The sequence below is a fragment of the Pelodiscus sinensis genome, chromosome 3, assembly GCF_049634645.1.
Source record: "Pelodiscus sinensis isolate JC-2024 chromosome 3, ASM4963464v1, whole genome shotgun sequence".
Classification (NCBI taxonomy): Eukaryota; Metazoa; Chordata; order Testudines; family Trionychidae; genus Pelodiscus; species Pelodiscus sinensis.
The window spans coordinates 17854949-17875990 of NC_134713.1; the positions used below are offsets into that span (position 1 = coordinate 17854949).

The 21042-nt window shown below is 41.5% G+C and overlaps 1 protein-coding gene across 7 annotated transcripts in view; it reads left to right on the top strand.

Moving 5' to 3' along the window:
- The window catches only part of LDAH (lipid droplet associated hydrolase), a 202121-nt gene that overhangs the window by 122175 nt on the left and 58904 nt on the right, over positions 1 to 21042 (top strand). For all 7 annotated transcript variants that reach the window (XM_006131858.4, XM_006131859.4, XM_025189098.2 and 4 more), the window contains one exon: positions 16873 to 17113. In XM_006131858.4, the coding sequence (XP_006131920.1) occupies positions 16873 to 17113 (241 nt within the window). The remainder of the gene's footprint in view (positions 1 to 16872; positions 17114 to 21042) is intronic.

A 21042-nucleotide genomic window follows, 5' to 3' on the forward strand; every position in this document is an offset into this window, starting at 1 on the left:
TTAAGGGTCTGGGAGGGTATAGGAGAGGATTCTGGCCTAGGGTAGGGGTGGAGGAGGAGTCAGTGCAGGAGCTGGGAGGGAGTTGTGACCTGGGGCAGGAGTGCAGGAGGGGGAGCAGGGATTTGGATTGTGTCAGGGACAGCAGATTGGGGTACAAGGTCTGAGAGGGGGTCGTGATCTGAGGAGAGGGGCATAGAAGGGGAGGCAGTGTCTGGGAAGATATATAGGAGTTGGAGCAGGGGTGCAGAAGATTTGGGTTACATAGGGTAGGGTGCAGGGGGGGGGCAAAGGGTTGGGGGAGGGGGAGACTGGGGTGCCAGAGGCAGGCTGTGGCTGGGAGACCTTACCTGGATGACTCCTAGCCAGCAGCCCCACAGGTTCCTAAGCCAGGGTCCCTGCCTTCCAGCCCCTGTACATGCTCAGGGCAGCTGCAGAGGCCATGTTTACTGCTCTGAACTGAATGCTATAAGCTGGGGGATGAGGGGCGAGGGGCACTTTACATGCTGTCTGTTCTGCAAACAGATAGCTGCTATTGGCTGGAAAACAGCCAATGGGAGCTACTGGGTGCAGAAGCAGTGTGAGAAGCCTCTGCCTCCTCCCCCCCAGGCTCTCATCATTCACAGAAGCACATGGCCCCGCAGCCGGCTTTCCTGAGTGCTGAGCAGGGGCGGGGCAGGCAGAGAGCCAGCTGAGGCCCTAGTGGGTCGGATCCAGCAGCTTGGCAGGCCAACTTTGGCCCACAGATCATATTTTGCCCAGTCCTGCATTAAATTGTTTGTCAATGTATTTGTAAAGTAGTATTTATCAAAATCCACTCCTAGGCAAGCGCTCAAATTCTGAACATATTTCTTTAGATATGTGCAGTAGCTGCAGTACATTAATCAAAGCTTTCGAAATTGTTCCTACTTCAATAACTTGATAAGATTGTGTTGCTGCGTATTGTCTCCAGTGACTAATAAAGCTATCAAAATACACAGAGACTGCTTCTTTAAAAAAAAAAAAAAAAAAAAAAGACTCTTGTCGGATCTCACTGGGGCTACAGTGCAAATATGGCCATAGAGGATGGAAAGCAACATGGTCTAACACTTCCACATCCTTGCAGTTGCATATAATAGTGTGTGAAACACGCACCCAAGTGTTAGAGAACAGTTCCTGGTGTGCTCTCTAGTGCATGGAAAAATCTTTGCTCTGTCTTCACGGATAATTTCTTTCTATACCCAAGTTTTGACTATCAGCTTAATCCTATGCCAATTGGCAAAACTTTCTATGGTTAAATGTTTAATTGGCACTTTACCTTGAGTCATCACTATTCAATGAATTGTCTTTTCTTTTCTCTGAAGTTCCAGATGTGGATTCTCTGGAGAAGAGAATAACTAGCAGTAATTTCTCTTTGAGAGAAAAAAGCCTTCTGTTTTAAAGCTAAACTATAACAGTAAAAGATAAAGAACATTTTAAACTTTTGGAGTTTGTTGTGTTACACTATTGTATGATACAATACATAGTGTATGATTGTTGTCTTTCAAATACTTTTGTTTTCTCAAAGGAAGAGACTTAATATAAGTTTACAAACCTGTTATAAGTGTACAAAACCATTTCCTGAACTTAAACTGTGACAGTATGACGTGGGGAGAATTGCAGTTGTTCAGGTGCATAAAGTCTCTTAGGGCATGTCTACACTGCATGCTTATTTTGGAATAAGCTATTTTGGAGGGAATATGCCAAAATGGCTTATTTCAAAATAGTGAGTCTACACAGCAAATGCCAATCAAAATAGTGCTGAGCTATTTCAGAATATAATGTTCACACTCACTGGATATTGAATCGCATTTAGGGCCACTTGGAAGCATTTCAGGCAGGGCATCAGGACAGCACTCTCCTACTGGAGCTGTTGTGTGAGGCTATCTGAGGCTCGAGCTTAATGGGACCCCTCTGTACAGCCGTGTCTCAGGCTCCTCTCCTTTGCCTACTTCATTGAGGGACAGCAAAGCCTGCTCTAGTAGCCCTTGCGGATACCTCAGCTCTCTAGCCATGAAGCCGGACCTGCCTCCGAGCAGTCAATGGCTCTTAAATGTCTTGGTGCAGTTCCTGTAGGCTGCCTCTCTGACCCTGCAGGAACAGGACTCCAGTTCCTTGTGGAGCAATTCCTCACCTCTCTCCGGGTGCTGCTTATGCAGCTCGAACCCACCTGTTCTCCCCTGCACATCGTGCACTACTGCTTCTGGTGACTGGATACCAATTCCAACTGGTGAGACCTGATCATCCTGGAGTAGGGGAATGACCAGCAGTGACTCCCAAATTTCTGAATGTGAAGGACACCTTTCTGAAGCTGTGTGAGTGGCTCGCCCCTACCCTCTGGTGATAGGACATCTCCAGAATCAGGTCACCATTGCCATCTAGAAGCTCACTATTCTGGACAGCTGACCATCCGTCAGGAACCAGTTCAGCATGGGCTGATTGACCGTCGGGGCCATGGTCATGCAGGTATGGTGCTCTCGTGCTATTGTCCCCGGAGGGTTGTGAACTGAACTGCTGGAGTAGAAGAAGGGAGTTGGGGGGGTGGAAGCCCCCTCCCTGGGAGGTTTTTCAGTCACACCTTCACAAAGCCCTGACGGGGGATGGGGCAAGTTAGGGTTGTTCCTGGTGTGTAGGGGAGGAAAGGGAGTTGGGCTCAGGGACCTCCTGAAGGCCCTGGCAACCCTGTGATTCTCTGTTTGTTTGTCTCTTTCTACAGGTGGCTAGGGCAATCAACACCATCCTGCTGTGCAGAGTCATCAACCTGGGAGACGTGGACTCCATCATCACTGGCTTTGCCATCATGGTCTTCCCCAGTTGCAGGGGGGCTGTTGATGGCACCCATATCCCTATCTGGGCTCCCGACCACCAGGCATCTGAATACATGAACTGGAAGGGGTACTTTTCGATGGTCCTGCAGGCCCTCATCAACCACCAAGGCCAGTTCATGGACATCTACGTCAAATGGTCGGAGAAGGTGCACGATGCATGTGTTTTTCGAAACTCCAGCCTATTCCAGAAGCTTCACCCTGACACCTTTTTCCCTGGCTGCACCATCAGAGTTGGGGATGTGGACATGCCAATCTATATTGTAGGTGATGCAGCCTACTTCTGCTCCCCTGGCTCATGAAGCCCTACACCAGACATCTCAAGCCCACCAAGGAACGTTTTAACGCCAGGCTCAGCAGGGCCTGTATTGTTGTTCAGAGCAGCTTCAGGCGTCTCAAGGGGAGGTTCCGTTGTCTCCTTACCCAGCTAGATCTCAGCAAGCAGAACATCTCCCAGGTGGTGGCATCTTGTTGTGCCCTTCATAGTATTTGTGAAAGCATGGGGGAGATTTTCCTGCCAGGTTGGGGGCCAGAGGCTGACCAGATCAGCACATGGCTGCTATCCAGCAGGTCCATTAGGGGGCTGGGTATATCCATGAGGCCCCGAGGGAGAATTTCACACAAGCACCACAGTGACATTCTCCCCTGGGTCTTCCCATAAGAGGCCTGTGCATTGCCCCTCTTCGCCTTTCCTTCCACACGCCTCCCTTTCCCTTTCCTTCCCTTCCCCCTTCCCTTTCTCTCCCCTACACTGACAATAAAGAATACTTTTGGTTTGGAAACAATAAACTGTGGGGTTTTTTATTTGGGTAAATATAACTGGGGAGGGACTGGGGAAAGGACCTGGGAGGAGGGAAGAGGAAGGGGAGGAGAGGCTCAGGGCTGGGGCCAGAAGTGGCGCCTGTTTCAGGTGGTCCCACTGCCTCATGTGCAGGGTCCTCGGCGGCCACTGGGGGGGACTAGTGGGAGAAGCAGGAGGATGGCACGGGAGGTGTCAGGACCACTCCCCTCTTGCAGCTGGTCCAGTTATGGAGAACAAAGAGAGGGCAGTCATCCCCGGAGACACTGTCCATGAAGCCTAGCCCTCATCTCTGACCCGAGACAGAAAGATCTCGGGTCAGAGGAAGGGGATGTGCTTCGAGCAAGGCCAACTGAGACCTTGACAATGGGCCCTTTCCTGTAGGAGCACAGATGTCCCAGGGGACAGTCTCACTACCCCCACATCCCGGAGACAAGTAAGCATGGAAAGGTGCCATTCAGACCAGGAGAACCGCCAGGTGTTCTGAACTTTACTTGCTTTTACTATAAACATATCTAAATGCTCTGAGTGGGGTGAAGTGCTTCTCCTAAAGTGAAACTGGTAAGCTGGTGTGTAAAGTTCCATTGGGAATAGCGGATTGATGAATTGTATGGGTCCAGTGAAGCAGGGGCTGGACACTCCAGGCCAGGGGTGGGTAAAACAAAAATTGAATAAAGAACAGAGATTTGAAAAGAAGCAAGTAAAATTAATGGAAATAGTTACATTTATGTGTTTTGTAGCTTCTAAAGTTAATGAACAAGACATTCCCCTGACTTATGAAGACTGGCTCACTCAAAGTGTCTGAATTTGGAATGAATAAAGACTTAGAATGGTTCTTTCACTACAAAGGCAATTTTCCCTTTCTTGGTATTCACACTTTCCCATCAACTGCTGGGAGTGTGCTATATTCACCCTGACTGAATTGGCTTCAGTAACACTAGTCCTACATTTGATAAGTAACTCCCTTCTTTTTATATGTGTGTGTGCGCGTACATGCATGAGTGTGTGTGTGTGTCTAAATCCCCATGACTCATTTTTTTTCCTGTATACTCTTTTGCTGTGACTCCATATGTGAACTGGGTTTCCACTAAGTTAATTTACAATGCTTAATTTACATACTAACTGGGAGATATACATATTATCTCATTTCTGGAAGAAAATGTCTTTTCCTCTTTGTCCAGTGACAGACTTTTAAAGCACATTTTCAGTATGTATGAATAAGTCCTTAAATATCATCAGTATGTACATCTTTCAATGATTATGAGGATTAGTGTGATATAAGCTTGTATTATAGACTTCACATGACCCTTTTTGTCAAACTAGAATGTACATGCCAGACCTGGGACATATCTGTAACCTCTGTGCCTGCCCTTCTATTCCTGTTTGTCAGCTGGCATTAATAGGTTATTGGATCATACATGCATTTTAATACTGCCTATACATAAGGATTATATCAAGGAACAAATACTCATATATAACAGTTGCTTTCTTTTTCTTTTCTTTTTTTTTTACAAAAAAGAAAAAACTCAGAATTTTTTATTTAAATTAAATATAGGTTTATTTAAATAAACATTTAAAATTAAATTTGAATGTATGTTAAGGCATAAACATATTAACGTATATTAAAATAATTGAAATTAAATACATAAGATAATTTTAAGCAGTACAGTTTGATGCTGATGTTTTTAAAAAAGTCAAAGCTCTGAACTGGTGGAAGTTACCTCCTAAGCCCATTAAATCAGAGTTTTTTGAAGAGCTAAAACAACTTTTGGCAGTAATAGACTATTCTGCAGGTGCAGAGAGAATATTTTCTTCCTTTTGGTTTATTCAGCTAATTCAGTTCAATGACTAATTCAAAGTTGAGAAACAAATTGGGAGTTGAAAAGCTTGTTTTCCTCTTCCAGTAATAAAAATTATGTGTGAGAGGATGACCTTTACTAGTTCTAAATTCTTGCAGAGCATGGTAAAAAGAAAATCTAAGTGTAATTCTCTAACTTTAAATAAAGCTTTAATGTATCAATACGTTGTAAACGCAAAACATATTTTGATAAACATTTAATAAACTTTCTTATGTATATAACACATTTAAATTAATTTTATTTAATTCAAAATTAAAATGCTGCTCTTGTATATTGTTAATTGGTTGAACTTCCAGCTAAATAGTTGAACATAAATCAAAGTAAAATTAATCTAGTAAATAAAAATGCATCACTTACCATTCTGTAACATAATACAAGTATGAAAATTAAGAATCTGAATAAATATAAGTAGGGTTGTCAAACAATTTAAAAACTTGCAACTAGTCATGAGATAAAAATAATCATTAATCACAGTTTTAATTGCATTTTTAAACAATAATAGAATACCAATTTAAATTTTTATAAATATTTTTGGATTTTTTTCTACATTTTTAATATATTGATTTCAGTTATAACACTGAACACAAAGTGTACAGTACTCACTTTATATATTTTAATCAAATATTTTGACTGTAAAAATGATTTTTAGTTTGCCTGATAGATGTATCATAGTACAGTTTCTTTATCATAAGAACAGCCATACAGGGTCAGACCAAAGGACCATTTAACCCCCTATCCTGTCTTCTGATTGTGGCCAATGCCAAATGCCCCAGAGGGAGTGAACAGAAACAGGCAATCATCAAGAGATCCCACTCCTTTCATCCATTTCCAGCCTCTGACGAACAGAAGCTAGCAACACCATTCCTACCCATTCTGGCTCATAAGTATTGATGGACCTAACTTCTATGAATTTATCTAGTTCTTTTTTGAACCATGTTAAAGTCCTGGTCTTCACAACGTCCTCTGGCAAGGAGTTCCACAGGTTGACTGTGAGCTGCTTGAAGAAAAACTTCCTTTTGTTTGTTTTAAACCTGCTACCTATTAATTTCATTTGGTGACCCCGAGTTCTTGAAAGTGAAAGTGCTCTCCAAATGTAGGAGGGATATCTTACATAATTGCACTCCAAAATAAATGAATGTAAAACTTTAGAGTTTACAAATCCACTCAGTCCCCCTTCTTATTCTGGTCAGCTGCTCAGACAAACAAGTTTGTTTATAGTTACAGGAGATAATGCTTCCTGCTTTTATTTACAGTATCACCTGAAAGTGAGAACAGGTATTTACATGGAACTGTTGTAGCTGTCATTGCAAGGTATTTCCGTGCCAGATTTCCTAAGCATTTGTGTATGGCCCTTCAAAACACCTTCATTTTCATTATTTGAGTCAGATGCTACCAATAGAAGGTTAATTTTCTTTTTCAAACCTTCAGGTTCTGTAATTTCCACATTGAAGTGTTGCTCTTTTAAGATGTCTGACAGCATGTTCTTATACCTCGTCCCTCTCAGATTTTGGAAGGCACTTCAGATGCTTAAACTTAGGTTTAGTGCTGTAATCTGATATTGTTACCTTCTTTATGTTTTGTCAAATCTGCAGTGAAAGTTTTCTTAAATCAAACAACATATGCTTGGTTGTCATCTGAGACTGCCATAACACAAAATATATGGCAGAATGTGGGTAAACCAGGGAGTAGCAGACATACAATTCTCCCCTAAGGAGTTAAGTCACAAACCTGCAGGACTCAAGCAGTGTTTCTAGCTTTTGCAGTTTTTCAAAATCACTACCTGTCGGCACTGATAGATTGTGCTTTAGAAGAGTTAATGTGGCTGTGATAGTGGCTTTATTTCTAAGAAGGCATGGAATCATACCCAACATGGAGTTCCATCTGCTTGAAATATCTTGTTTCTGTCCACTTGCAGTATGTTGTATTTCTAACTCTGTACTGTAAGCTGGACTGTGTTTGAAATGTACCACAAGTTTTCTACGTTTTGCCAGCACATTTTCCAAATCATTATCCCTGACCACTACTATAATGTCTTTCTTCAGCAATAACTGCAGTTCATTCATAAGAACAGCCATACTGGGTCAGACCAAAGGTCCATTTAGCTCAGTATCCTGTCCCTTGACAGTGGTCAGTGCCAGGTGTCCCAGAGGGAATGAACAGAAAAGGTAATCATCAAATGATCCATCCCATCTCCCACTCCCAGCTTTTAACCAACAGAGGCTAGGGACAGACACCATTGCTACCCATTCTGGCTAATAAGTATTGATAGTCCTATCCTCCATAAATTTATCTAGCTTTTTTTTAAAACCGTTATAGTCTTGGACTTCACAACATCTTTCAAGCAAGTAGTACCACAGATTGACTGTGCATTGTGTGAAGAAATGCTTCCCTTTGTTTTAAACCTGCTACATGTTAATTCATGTGGTGACCCTTCGTTCTTGTGTTATGGGAATGAGTAAACAACTTTTCCTTAATCACTTTCTCCATACCAGTCATGATTTTATAACCCTCTATCATATACCCCCATAGTCTTCTTTGTTCTGAGTTGCAAGTCCCAGTTTTATTAATCTCTCTTTATGTGGCAGCTTTTGTTGCCCTTTTCTAAACTTTTTTCAATTCCCGGATATATTTTTTGAGATTAGGTGACCACACCTGCAAACAATATTTGAGAAGTGGGAGTACCATGGATTTATATAGAGCAGTGGGGGGTCAGAGTAGTGGTCCATCTAACCCTCTTTCCCAGTGCCTGATAGTGACTGGGTGCTTCAGAGGGAATGAATAGAACAGGGAAATTTCAAATGATCAATCCTGTTATCTCGTCCCCATTTCTGACTGTCAGAGGTTTAGGGATACCTGGAGCATAGAGTTGTGTCGGCGAGCCCTGTCTATCATATGCCCCTTCGTCATCCCTTTTCTGCACTGAACAGCCCCCATCTTTTTAATCTCTCCTCATATGGAAGCTGTGGGGGGCAGATGGGAGCCAATATGCACAGGAAGCCAGCTATGCAGAGCTGCCTGCCCCCCCTTGCTGCCTCCCAGAGAGGCAGCAGTGGGGGGGGGCTGGAGGGAGTTGGTGCTTTCCACACATACATGCTGCTACCTCTGTATCTGAGGCAATAGCATGGGAGGGGCATGTGGGATGCAGGAACAGCCTCTGCTGCTGCTGCCCCACACTGCCTTTGTGGTAGGCAGCAAGGGGGGGGGGGGGCAGGTGGCTGTGCATAGCAGGGCAGCAGGCAGGAGCCGATCTGCACAAGGAGCCAATTTTTAAACTCTCTCCCCGAATGGACCAGCTCCATCTGCCACCCCATGCTACTGCCACCCTGGGCTGACTGCAAATAGAGGCTTCTTCGGCAGCAGCCCCTGTCCGATGAGGGACCCAGCTCCCGCTGGAACACCCTGTGGACAGGGACTGCTCTGCGGCAAGCAGAGCAGCCTCTGCTCATGGCAAGCCTGGGCCCACCACAGACAAAGGCTACTTTGTGGCAACTTCCCCTTCCCTCTCCCCCTCACTACTGCCTTTTAAGCCAGCTCCACCCAGCACCAGCTTCTGCTTGCTCCCCTCCCTCTTGCTCCCTCTGATAAAGAGGCAGCGGGGCAGGAGGGAATGCAAATAGCTAAGTAGTTAACTCCAGTAGTCAACTACTCAGCTACTTGCTTATATACCTAATTTGTATATCATCCACTCTATTTTCACTTAAGGGGGGGTTGCTTTTATGCCGTAGTATTGTGTCTTGGTCACAGTTATATGCACATTTTTTAAAAATTACTGTCCAGAACTTTTAAATACATTTTCACCTTTGTCTTAGCATTTTACTGGATGCTGCTGTACTGCTGCCTTCACACCACTGCTCCTTTCCCAGTTTGCTTAGTAAAGAGGGTGTTCCTTAAAAATGCATCCAAATAAGTAGTTTTTGTCTTTTACTAAATTCCCCAGATGCTAGCAGATAAATTCTGTTTTTGAGATGTTTGTGTGTCTCTCACTGGAGCTGTGTATGGGTGACTCTCGGGTCACAGAGCCACGCTTGAGTGCTCTGATCCTGCCACTAGTTACTCCTGAGCATTGGGATTACTACCCTGAGAATTCCCAGAACTAATCACACCAGTAGGCCCCGTGATGAGTTGTGTTAGCAAGATTAGTTTCTGAGTTCTGAAAAATGAATTATGGTGGCACTTGCAAGCGTTGCCATCATACAGTTAAATGCACAGTAATTATATTTTCTGGGGAGAAAAAGCTCTTTAGTCCCATTAGAAGAGAGTCAAGTGTATAATTTACAGTTCTGACACTTGCTTTTTAACAGTGCATTTCCTGAGAATTGCATAGACTAGCTAGCTAAGGTTCTCTTGTGAAACAATTTATGCTCTGCATGAGGTCCCTATTCATGTGCCAATAACTTCCATGGAAAATACATGCAATATGACTTTTTCTGTCACTTTCACTAAACCATTACTCATTAACATAGGCTACTTGCTGTACAATGAGAGATTTGGGAGGGTGAGAATAATGAAAACAAGGAGGATCCGGGACCGAGTTGGAAACTGGGCTATTAATAAATGCAAAATATAGATAATTAAAATTGGATGCATAAAAAAATCATATGTCCTCAATGGGAAATCATCTTGCCCTATGTAACAGCACCTTCAGAGGATTATACTTGGTAACATAAGACTCTGTTTGAACTAACCAATCACAAGGATAGACACTAACACTCCTGAACAGTACAGCCCTCTTTCTCTCCCAAATTTGGGCTAATTACACAAATATGCTTTTTCTCCTTCATACCGCTGGCTGACTTTGTACTCTAACAGTTCCACTTATTCCAGAGTGTGATCTGGTGGTTACAGCAGGGGTTTGCGCGCTGGGATGCTCTCATTTATATACACATTTATATACCCTTGAGCAAGTTCTAAACATCCCTGAATTTTGGCTTACCCATCTGTAAAATAGGCATGAGTACACATGCAATTCTGCCAGGGAGGCTACAGATTCAGGGGTAGAAGCAGCTCCTCAGCACCAGGGCTGCTGGAAGAGTGGCCCTGAGGCTGCCAGAACAGCTGGGGGACGGTCAGTGGTAGGGCCACAGGAGCAGCGGCCGGCAGGCATCCCATGGGGCTGGCTGCAGGCGCAATGGTCCCAAGGCTGAAGCAGCAACAGAGTTATATCCGCATCCGTGAGGCTGGAGCGTTGGTAGTTAGCCCCTAGCACAAGAGCAGCAACAGATCTGGAACAGGTGTCAGTGTTCAGCCCCAGGGCTATTAGAGCAGCATCCAGGGGAGCAACAGCCACAGTAGCAGCTGAAGTTGGGTCAGTCCCATTGGGGCTGGAACACCAGTGGTCAGACCCTGCCACCGGAACAGAAGTGGAGCTGGAACAGCTGCATTAGCCTAGCAACACCCTACTTGTCCTTTCCTCCAACCCCAAGATATTCTTAGTAAAAGTCAGGGACAGGTCACGGGCTTCTGTGAATTTTTGTTTATTGCCCATGACCTGTCCCTGTCCCTTACTAAAAATACCCATGACAGAATCTTAACCTTCCTCACAAAACTTACCTGCTTCATTTTGTGTGGCTTCATTTTTATGAAGCACTTTGAGATCCTGAATTGAAAGATTCCATAGAAGTGCAAAGTGTTAATATGTATATTGTGGTGCACATATAATGCTTAGCATCCAATCTGGGGCATAAGAAGTCCACCAAAAGAGATGTGTTTTTGCAAGATTTTACCAAGCCCTTGCAGAGAAATCGTTTTTAGATGTTTGCATCTTCATTCACAAATTTTCCTGGCATCTTTTTTGTCCTAATGCTATTGTACCCTGACACATAGTACTATGGTTGTACTTATGTTAAGGAAAATGACGAGTTAATATAACCTCCTCCTTACAGCGTAAGGAAAACTCATTTAAAGCATTAAAAATCTTTTTATATTGAGAGAAAATGACAGTATCTCAACAGTTCCTGTGTGTAGATTTCAAATGAGGTTGCAAGTGTTTAAAATATTGACTGAGAGAGGGCAAACTGAATTGGTGAGTCTAAAAAGTCTTGCTTTGATGAGAGAAACATAAGAAAATGTCTGTTTTGTCATGTGCTTTAACTTGGATACCTTCTCTGCACAGCTGTGTTAATAAAGCAGGGTATATTTCCGTGACCCTAGGGATTTCGCCTGCAGGTTCCTGCATGCTGAGTAAAAGAAATGTTGATTAATGTGACACTCTCAAGTCAAATGTGGACTGTAGATTACCATTAAGTACATCATTATGTTATCTTTGAAAAATGTACTAAGTTTCACCTGACAGATAATGGCTTTTCCTCTGCCAAGGCAACAGATGAATAATAAACTAATACAGGGGATGAACTAAAATATATCAAATTAAGTGTTATTTTTGACAGACAAAACAGCCTTTGGTTTCCATAGATTCTTGAAAGAGTCAGTGATCTATTAAGAATGCTTTATGAAACTTCCTTACTGTATTTCTTTCCAGTCCTGTGATTTCAAAGTATGCCTTATTTCTACATGCTAATGTTTTTTTTATATGGATCGATGGTGTGTGGTGGTAGGATCTGTTTGTGAGTTTTAGTATCATACTTGGATACATTTTTACTGAACGTGGGTCACTGTAATGGATCAGTCATAAAAAGTAATGGATTGTTTCCTGTTTCTGCCAGCTGATTTGATCTCTAAAGTTAATTGTAAACTGTGTGTTACATAACTGGTATGGAATCTGAGTTCTACATTCTTACGGTTAACAGTGATTACATTAACTGTTAGTACCCTCCAAATAATTGAAAACAGATTCTTCAGCAAGAGTCAAACAATCTTCAGAATATGCTTCTTAGAAGTGGAAGTGAACTTCCACCATTGATTGTGTCGCTAACACACAATGAGCCAGCGAGTCATTTGTGAGCCAGTTCCGGTTTCTGATAGTAAATCAGTTTTGTCAATGGACTACTAGAATGTTGCTGTTCTAAAACTGTAGCATCTCTGTGAAATGATATACACAAAGATAACTTGTATATTTACAGCCAAGATACCTGATGAGCTTAAAGCAGAATTCACCTACTATGGCAAGTCAGGTTTCTTCTTTAAAAAAAAAAAAAGTATAACAGTCCTTTTTTATCACTTCAATACCTGTACATATGCTTTCACATTCTTCTTCCTGCCCTCCCAAAGGAAAGAAGGGAGGGAGGAAGAGGGAAAGGGAAAGGGAAAGGGAAAGGAAGAGGGAGAGGGAAAGGAAAAGGGAAAGGGAGAGGGAGAGGGAAAGGAAAGGAAAGGAAAGGAAAGGAAAGGATTAGTTTAATGACCAAGGAAGAGTTAATGATCATTTTACGTTTAGAAAACAGAGGCATGAAGGTTTAGAAAACAGAGGCATGAAGGGCTAAGTGACCTGAACAAGGAGATTCAGAGTCATTTGCACAGTCTAGAATTGAATAGAACATAGGAATCCTGAATGTTTCTTCCCTGCTCTAGCCATAAGACTTACTACATATTAATATAATAATATTTTTTCTATGTGTCTTGCTTGATTTGGCACTGTGAGAAATCTGTCCCAAAATATAAAGAATGATTTCCATACACTGAAGGTCAAGTAAGCCTCTATGCTTTAGTTAATGCTATTAATAATTATTATAATACTTAGCATTTACACAATGCTTTACATTGTCAAACTGCCTATTGACATTTAAAAGCTGGCTCTGTAAGTTTTAGTTATTTTTGTAGCATAAAACATATTGATATATTTGGTTTGTCTAAGTCTGTAGTTCTCAACTGGTGGTCCATGGACCACTGGTGGTCCATGGTGACTTTTTCGGTGGTACACAGGAACATTGTCCAAAGTCACACAGCGTAAGTGGGCGCCGCCATTAGGCTGTTTTACGCCGTGTTCACAAGCACGTGGCGCTTCATCCATAGCGTCACCTAGGATGCAACTGCATTGTGTTGCCAGTAACTTCCATCTGAGGCTCTGAGCATTAGTGTAGTTGCTGCCGTCGTGCTGAGTGGTTGCTGTGTCATTCGTCCTGTGCTACATGTGCTGTTTTATAGGTGTGGTGTAGTTTGTTTATATTAGCAACGACTGGAAGAAATGTCAAGCGCAAGTATTCGGAGGACTACATCAAATTTGGCTTCACTTGTTAAGAAAAAGAAGGTATAGATTTGTTCTGAACACCAGGCTGTTCAAAAGATTTTGGCTGGACATGGGTTCTGACTTTGATGTGTTGCTGTTCTACACTTCTGTACGGTGGTTGTCAGCAGGGAACGTACTCAACAGAGTTTTCAATTGAGAGAGGAGTTGGATTTATTTCTCCAGGCTCAAGGGAAAGAGGAATTCCGAAATGTGCTGACATAGTCAAATTTAGAACTTGCATATCTTGTCGATATTTTTGGAATCTTGAACAAACTGAATCTTCAGCTGCAAGGGAAAGGTGCAAATCTGTTCTCTCATCAAAGCATCATCAATGCTTTTCTTGACAAATTGGAACCCTGGATCGTAAGAGTGGAAGGCAATAATTTGGTTCAATTTCCATATGTGGATGCCATGCTCGGGGAAATGGAAGCCATTCGGACGCAAATTCTCGATCATTTACGGAAGCTACAAGATGAATTCCAGCGATATTTTCCGGAGGTGGACAGGACAAGGGATGGATTATCTTTCATCAGGAATCCATTTACAACAGATGTTAATAGTGTTCCAGAGGATCTGCAGAAGGAATTCTTGGATCTGAAAAATGATTTTGCCGCTCAAAATGTGTACCAGCAGTCTATCACAGAGAAATTTTGGGCCAGCGTGACCGGGAGTTACCCAAATCTGTCAGCACACGCAGTCAGATTTCTTTTGCCATTTGCATCAACTTATATATGTGAGACAGGATTTTCGTGTTTGTTGCACATTAAGTCCAAACAGAGGAATCGGCTTGCAGTGGAAAGCGATATTCGTTGTGCATTATCAAGTACCACTCCAAACATTGAAAAGCTTGTCAGTGAGAAGAGAATCCAAAAATCTGTTAGTAAGAAATAAATTTCAAACCAAAATGTTTGTTGTCTGCTCTTTTTATCATGTCTCAAAAAGGAGGTGGTCCACGAAAATTTTTTGTTTGGCCTGGTGGTCCGTGGACTGAAACGCATTGAGAACCACTGGTCTAAGTGCATTCTCCTATGCAAATGTGGTATTCTGTATGTAGTGTGAGATCTGTTCTTGACACTTCATATATTAATAAAATATCATAAATGTGTTAGATGTTAGATATTTTCATTCTGATAAATTGCAGTTTCTTTCCATTCAAAATAAAGGTAATTGTATACTACAGTGCAGTTTCTGCACGGAACAGAAGCAACATATTGTTCCTATGAGTATTTGTATCAACATAATAAGACAATTTAAATAATGGTTTGTATTTTTGTCTGTTTTATTTTCATGTTATCTGCAAATAAGTTAAAAGTGAACTGTGTCTTCAAACAAATCTGGGAAATGGACTTTAAAATCCAAGTTCTCAGTGCTAGCAGAGAGCTAATGAACAGTTGTTGTGTGGTTGAGAAATACATATATTTTAAAGCTCTCTTTGTATTGTGTGCAGAACATGCACGCACACACATACACAAGAAATGTGCCCTTAAATCCCTCATAGTTCCACCTTTTATACTTGATATAGTACTATTTAAAAAAAATACATGTCAGTAGCAGCACAGTACAGGAAAGAAGAGGTCTTAACTACTTTCTAGGTTTTTCCTTCTCCTGCCCCTAAACTTTAGCAACTTTTCTCAAAGCAGCTAATCCTGTATGTATAAACTGTATTGTCATAGGATTAATGTGTGGCTGGGAACAATGGGTCAAATCTGCTTTAGATCACAAAAGTTTGAGTTCAGCGCCTAACTGATATATCACAAAACTACTACATAATTTAGTACAAGTTGCATTCCTATTCCCCAGCTGTTAGTTGTCTAATAAAAAGAGGCCCAGGGTTGCTTTTCATTGAAAAAATATATATATATATTTGTCCAAAATCAAGGTAGTATCAACTGGAAAAGTGGTAGGGCATTCTTAAAATGTTCGTGCCTTCAACATAAATAACTCTTTCAAAGTCCAATATTAAATATAGTATAGAAAATATGTTGTGGTCTATTATTGGCATTTTTCCATATTTCTTTAGTTACCTGATCCTGCAAGTTATTCCACATGGCTGGGCCACCAAGCTATAACCAAAGTCAGTAGGGCTGTACATAGGCTAGGCATCCACCCTTGCAGAGCAGTTTGCAGAATCTGTGCCTAATAGAGAGGGAAGATAATTAATTTGCTTCTTCTGCATTTATAAAGAGTACATTGTGAAATACAGCTGGTCTCCCATAATTACCTAGCACTTTAACATCCATAGTATCTTTGGCTTATTCTGCCTCCTTTGTACTACTGTCAGCTGTCACACTTGTATATGTTTACAGGTGTTTCCTAAATGAAAATTCGTGTGATAGTCCAATTTACTTGAAAAGGAAATAACATCCCACAGTAGATTGCTGAAATATATTCTCTAAGAATTTTTATACAATCTCCTCAACCAAATAGAATTTAAAAATAGACCTAAGTAAAATGTTTCCACTTAATGGTTCATAGTATTTTTTCTTTGTAGTCTGAGATCAGAGTAACTTCAGTCCTTATGAATTAAAATCACCATGTGGCTTAAAAATGCATATGTCATAGTACCAAATTGTGATCTGTGTTATGCAACAATATACTGGTCCCAGTAAATGTTCTGTGTCCTAACACAGTGGAATCCTGGTCCATGACCATGACTCTTTGGTGGTATTTATTGGTAATATTAATAAATAACAGTACTGATCTTATTTGTAACTGTAGTTATAGCCCCATTTTACTATGGTTTGATCAACCTTTTTTTTTACAGTTGCACTATTCACTAAAAAGACAATGATGCGATGACAACTTTAATTTTAAAAAATCAATGTTCTCCTGTAAGGAACAAATAAAATCATTCAATAAAAAACCTACAAAGTCATAAAAAAATTACTTTTCCTGCATACTGCCCTCTTGTGGTATCACCATCATCTCTACATAACAATCAGCTGTGTTTATAGCATTGGGCACTTCTAAATTGTACTTTGAGCCTGATCTAGCAAGGTACTGAGCACCCCCAACTCCCATTGAAGTCAGTGGGAGATGAGGCATCTCAGTATCTTACAGATTCAGACTCTTAATTGCACCCTCCTAACAAAATTGGCATTCCATGTCGCACATCAGTGTTTTTGGAAATGAATAGTGCATCTGACAAACTTCATTTCATTGAAAAAGAAGCCTTGTTTAAAAAAAAAATCTTCCAGAATTTAATACATTGCTAGAAGACGTTCCTGATCGTTTCTTTTCACGGCTGTACAGGTTCTCCGCTCTGTGCTGTTGTTTCCAACAATAGAACGCATGGCTCAGTCCCCACAAGGCAAGCTCCTGACGCCTGTATTGTGCAAGCTGCGGTACATGCTGTACATGCCTGTCTACCTGCTGTCATTTCTCCCAGAAAGAGTCAAAACGTCCATGGTGCGGTTTGTGCTGCGAGGACTGAAATGTCCTGATGAAGCTTCAATAATTACCTCCCTAAATCTCTTCAGTGTGGATTGTGTTGGTGAGCAGATTTTTTTTCTTTTTACTGTATCTATTTGCTATTCTACTACTTCAACAAACAGATGGCTAGCATGCTATATAGGGCATGAGACTTTAAAAATGAACTTGACATCAAAACAGGAACAAATCCCTGAAAAAAATTGAGAGAGAGGCAGGATTTGTCTGTGTCCTGAAATTTTTTTTTTCCTCTCAAGTAAAGAATTCTGGAAAGGATATAGAGAAAATTGACCCTGGTCATAAAATAGTGCTCTGACTAGATCCATAAAACGATCCACTATATTTGGAGTTTTAAGGACCTTATCAGAACTGGGGAGTGAATGAAATTGGTCATATGTCTTGAAAAATACTTTTCTTACAGGGAGACTGTTAGGTTAAAATTATATTTTCCCAAAAATGTATTTAAAAAGAAATCTTTACCTGGACAATTAACATCTTACATTATTAAAAAATAATAAAGTAAATATAATTTACTTTACACCTTTTGTATTTTTGTTATTTTTTCACTTTATGCCATTTAGACAATGACAATGAAAATTTGGACATTTGATCCTGATTTTTGTTTTGATTTTTTTCCTTCTCGTTGTAATTAACATTACAAAGTCCTTTGCATGATGCTGATAAATCCAGAAAAGAAAATTCTGCTGACATTTACACACGAGTAAGTTTACACATGTGAGGAATTTCATTAATGCTTTACACTTTCAAATTTTAAAATTCTCCAAAGGCAGAAAATCAAAATTCTTTGCATGTTGTGGCATGCTGTAAAATAAAATAAAATGTATACTTTATACATCTTTTATGGACAAAACCAGCTTCCAGGTAAGGAATTATTCACCAAAATTTTTCTAAGCATTCAAAAATCAAAATCAAAAGCATATTGCGCTGTTTTCCACATTATTTCAGTAAATTAATGGATGAAAATGCCTTATTGCAGAAATTGACATGTGGCGATCAAAAGAAGTGAATTTTGTTTTTATATTCATCTTTTAGAGACAGTCTGATATGACAATTAGATTTTCCAGTGTGTCCTGCCTTCTAGGGGCATGTCTGTACTACATGGAAGATCAACGCTGCCACTGTCAATCTTCCAAGGTTTGATTTAACGGGTGTAGTATAGACCTACTAGATTGAACTCAAAGAGCACCAATGTCAGCGCCAGTACTCCTACTCCTCATGAGGTGTAACGGAAGCTGATGGGAACATTTGCTCCCCTCAGACTTCCTCTATATGAATGGTACGGAACCATGATGTAAGATACGTCGACTCCAGCTATGTAATTTACATCACTGTAGTTGCATATCTTACTTTGACCTTCCTATGTAGTGTACGACCAGGCCTAAGAGATTGTTTAGATCCCAGTGCTGAAAACAGCTGTGCAAGGGGAAACCGAGTCCCACAGTTTTCAGTGCAACTCTGTGAAGGTGGAAGAGTCTGAACTAATTCATCATGCACAAGATCTAGGCTTAGAACGTAAAATGTCTGAACAGGGAATGTCTTGTCTCTGCTGGGCAGTGCCAAATGCATTGTTATATATACTCCCTAGTCGGCAATTAGGTCAATCAAGTTACAGGGGAATGTGAGTACTTGGAACCTCATAGAGTTACTCTCAGAGTTACTGAATATTGTTCTCTAGATAAGGGGTATGTCATCTTTTACAGGAGTCATCAACTTAGGAAGTAAGTGTACGGTCACAGCAGGACTAAGCAGTCTCTGCTGGAAACCCTGTGAGACCCTGGGGTAGCGGGTGGGCAGCAATATGGACAACTTTTGAGGGGCCAGCAGCAGGGCAGGGAGCTCAAGGGAGAGGAGCCTAGGAGCCAGGCAGCCAGCAGAGGAGCACTGACCTCCCCAGGTCCAGCAAACTATCTGGTCGAGGACACCTCAGATCCCAAGGGTACCAGACCAGGGAGGTCCAGCCTGTAGATGCTTTACTTTATCTAGCATCTTCCTACACAAAGGCCAGGTCTACACTAGACCCAGAGGGTTGGCTTAAGGTACGCAAGTCCAGCTATGTAGACTGTGTAGCTGGAGTCAGCTTACCTTAAGCTGAGCTTGGGGGCATCCCCACAGTAGGAGGCCAATAGGAGCAAACACTCCCGTGGGCTTCCCTTACTCCTTGCAACTGTAAGGAGAACAGGCATCAGCCAGATCTGTCCTCAGCGTTCAATTTACGGGTCTTAACTAGACCTGCTAAATTGATGTCAGAAGGTCAGTCTCTGGCGCGATGAGTGAAGATGTGTCCAAAGAAACCATTCAGACATGAGCAGCCAAGGACACAATCCTCAGCTGCTGTAAAAGTAGTGTAGTTCCATTTATTATTTATCTGAACCAGCTAAATATCTGGCCCTCTGACATCGGTCTTAAAAACTCTTACGTAAGTGGGTCTTACTCATGTGACCATTAATTGGGCTGCATTGTGCCATCTGTTTTTAAGCAGAATTCCCTATTGACTTCAGCAAAAAGTACTGTTTGGAAACTCATGGCGCTTTGTGCCCTGTTTACTTCAAAGGAACTACATCCATACATCACTTATACCTGAACAAGTAGGCTGCGTCTAGACTGGTTGCTTTTGCGCAAAATCTTGCCGCCTGTCTACACTGGCTGCGAGCATTTGTGCAAGAACACTGACTTTGTAATGTACAAAATCAGTGGTTCTTGCACAAATACTCCAACGCTCCCACTCAGGGATAAGCCCTCTTGTGCAAGTAATTCTTGCTCAAGAGGGCCAGTGTAGACAGCCACGTTAATTTCTTGCACAAGAAAGTCCGATGGCTAAAATGGCCATCTTTTGCATAAAGGCGCATGCCAGTCTAGACGCTCTTTTGTGGAAATACTTTTAATGGAAAAACTTTTCTGTTAAAAGTATTTGCGCAAAATCATGCAGTCTAGATGCAGCCGTAAGGTTTTACAGAGCCAAACCTGGAGGCCTTTTTGTAGGTTCACAAACAAAAAAGAAAGAAGGATTATATAGCATGATCATCAGTTCAGCAAAAATATATTTAGCTCAGCAATCTGGCTTGTTTAAATCCTGTTGTACATAACTACTCATCTATAAACCAGTGTAGTATATGAAACTGTTAAAAAAGTTGTTCTGATTGACTCCCCTGTCCTTTTAATAAGGTATTAAATATGATTAAAAATGTTCTGAAAATGAATTTGTTTCTCCTCTCCAGAAAGTTTGTGTTGACTCATTAAAAATACACATATTACCTTTGGCACATACATATGTTGAATTACTGCAGTTGCAATAAAAGCTATGATTAAGGGCAAGAAAAAAGGGTAAAAATTTCCTTAAAAGTAATGTATCCATTAAAACAAATTAAGCTGCCAGGGATTCATTACCACATCCAAAGCTTAGTCACAACAATGTGTTTTCTCTCCGCTGAAAGGAAATGAGATTTATAAAACTTAATTATAACAAGAGTTTGAGTTCCAATCACATTTTCACAGGAGTCAAGAGTAAATCTTCTTTCAGAGGGAGCAAAAAGAGGTCCTTAATGACTTGAGAATAGTCACCCATGAAGGTGAGTGTTTGGAGATAGGAAGGTTGCATCCTTTTTACCCACCCTGCTACTGATTGAAAATATATTTGCTTCTACATCAGGGGTCTCAAACTCACAGCTTGTGGGCCATCTGAAGCCCAAGCAGTTCCATAATCCAGCCCGCACATTGCTGCTAACACATGAATCCCTATGGTCCAGATGGGAGTGGAGGTGTCTGTGCCCTTCCCCAAGTCCAGCACCTGCTCCACCTCTTCCTGCCTCTGCTCCACCCTCCCTCATCACACCCCTTTTCTTCAGCCTCCTCCCTCAATGGACTCTGCTTTGGACATTACTAGGGGGGGCACCTCCCCCCTGCACTCATCATAGCGATGGGAGCTGCAGGCAAGCGGAGATACGCACCAGCTTCTGTGCTGCTCCACTGCCATCT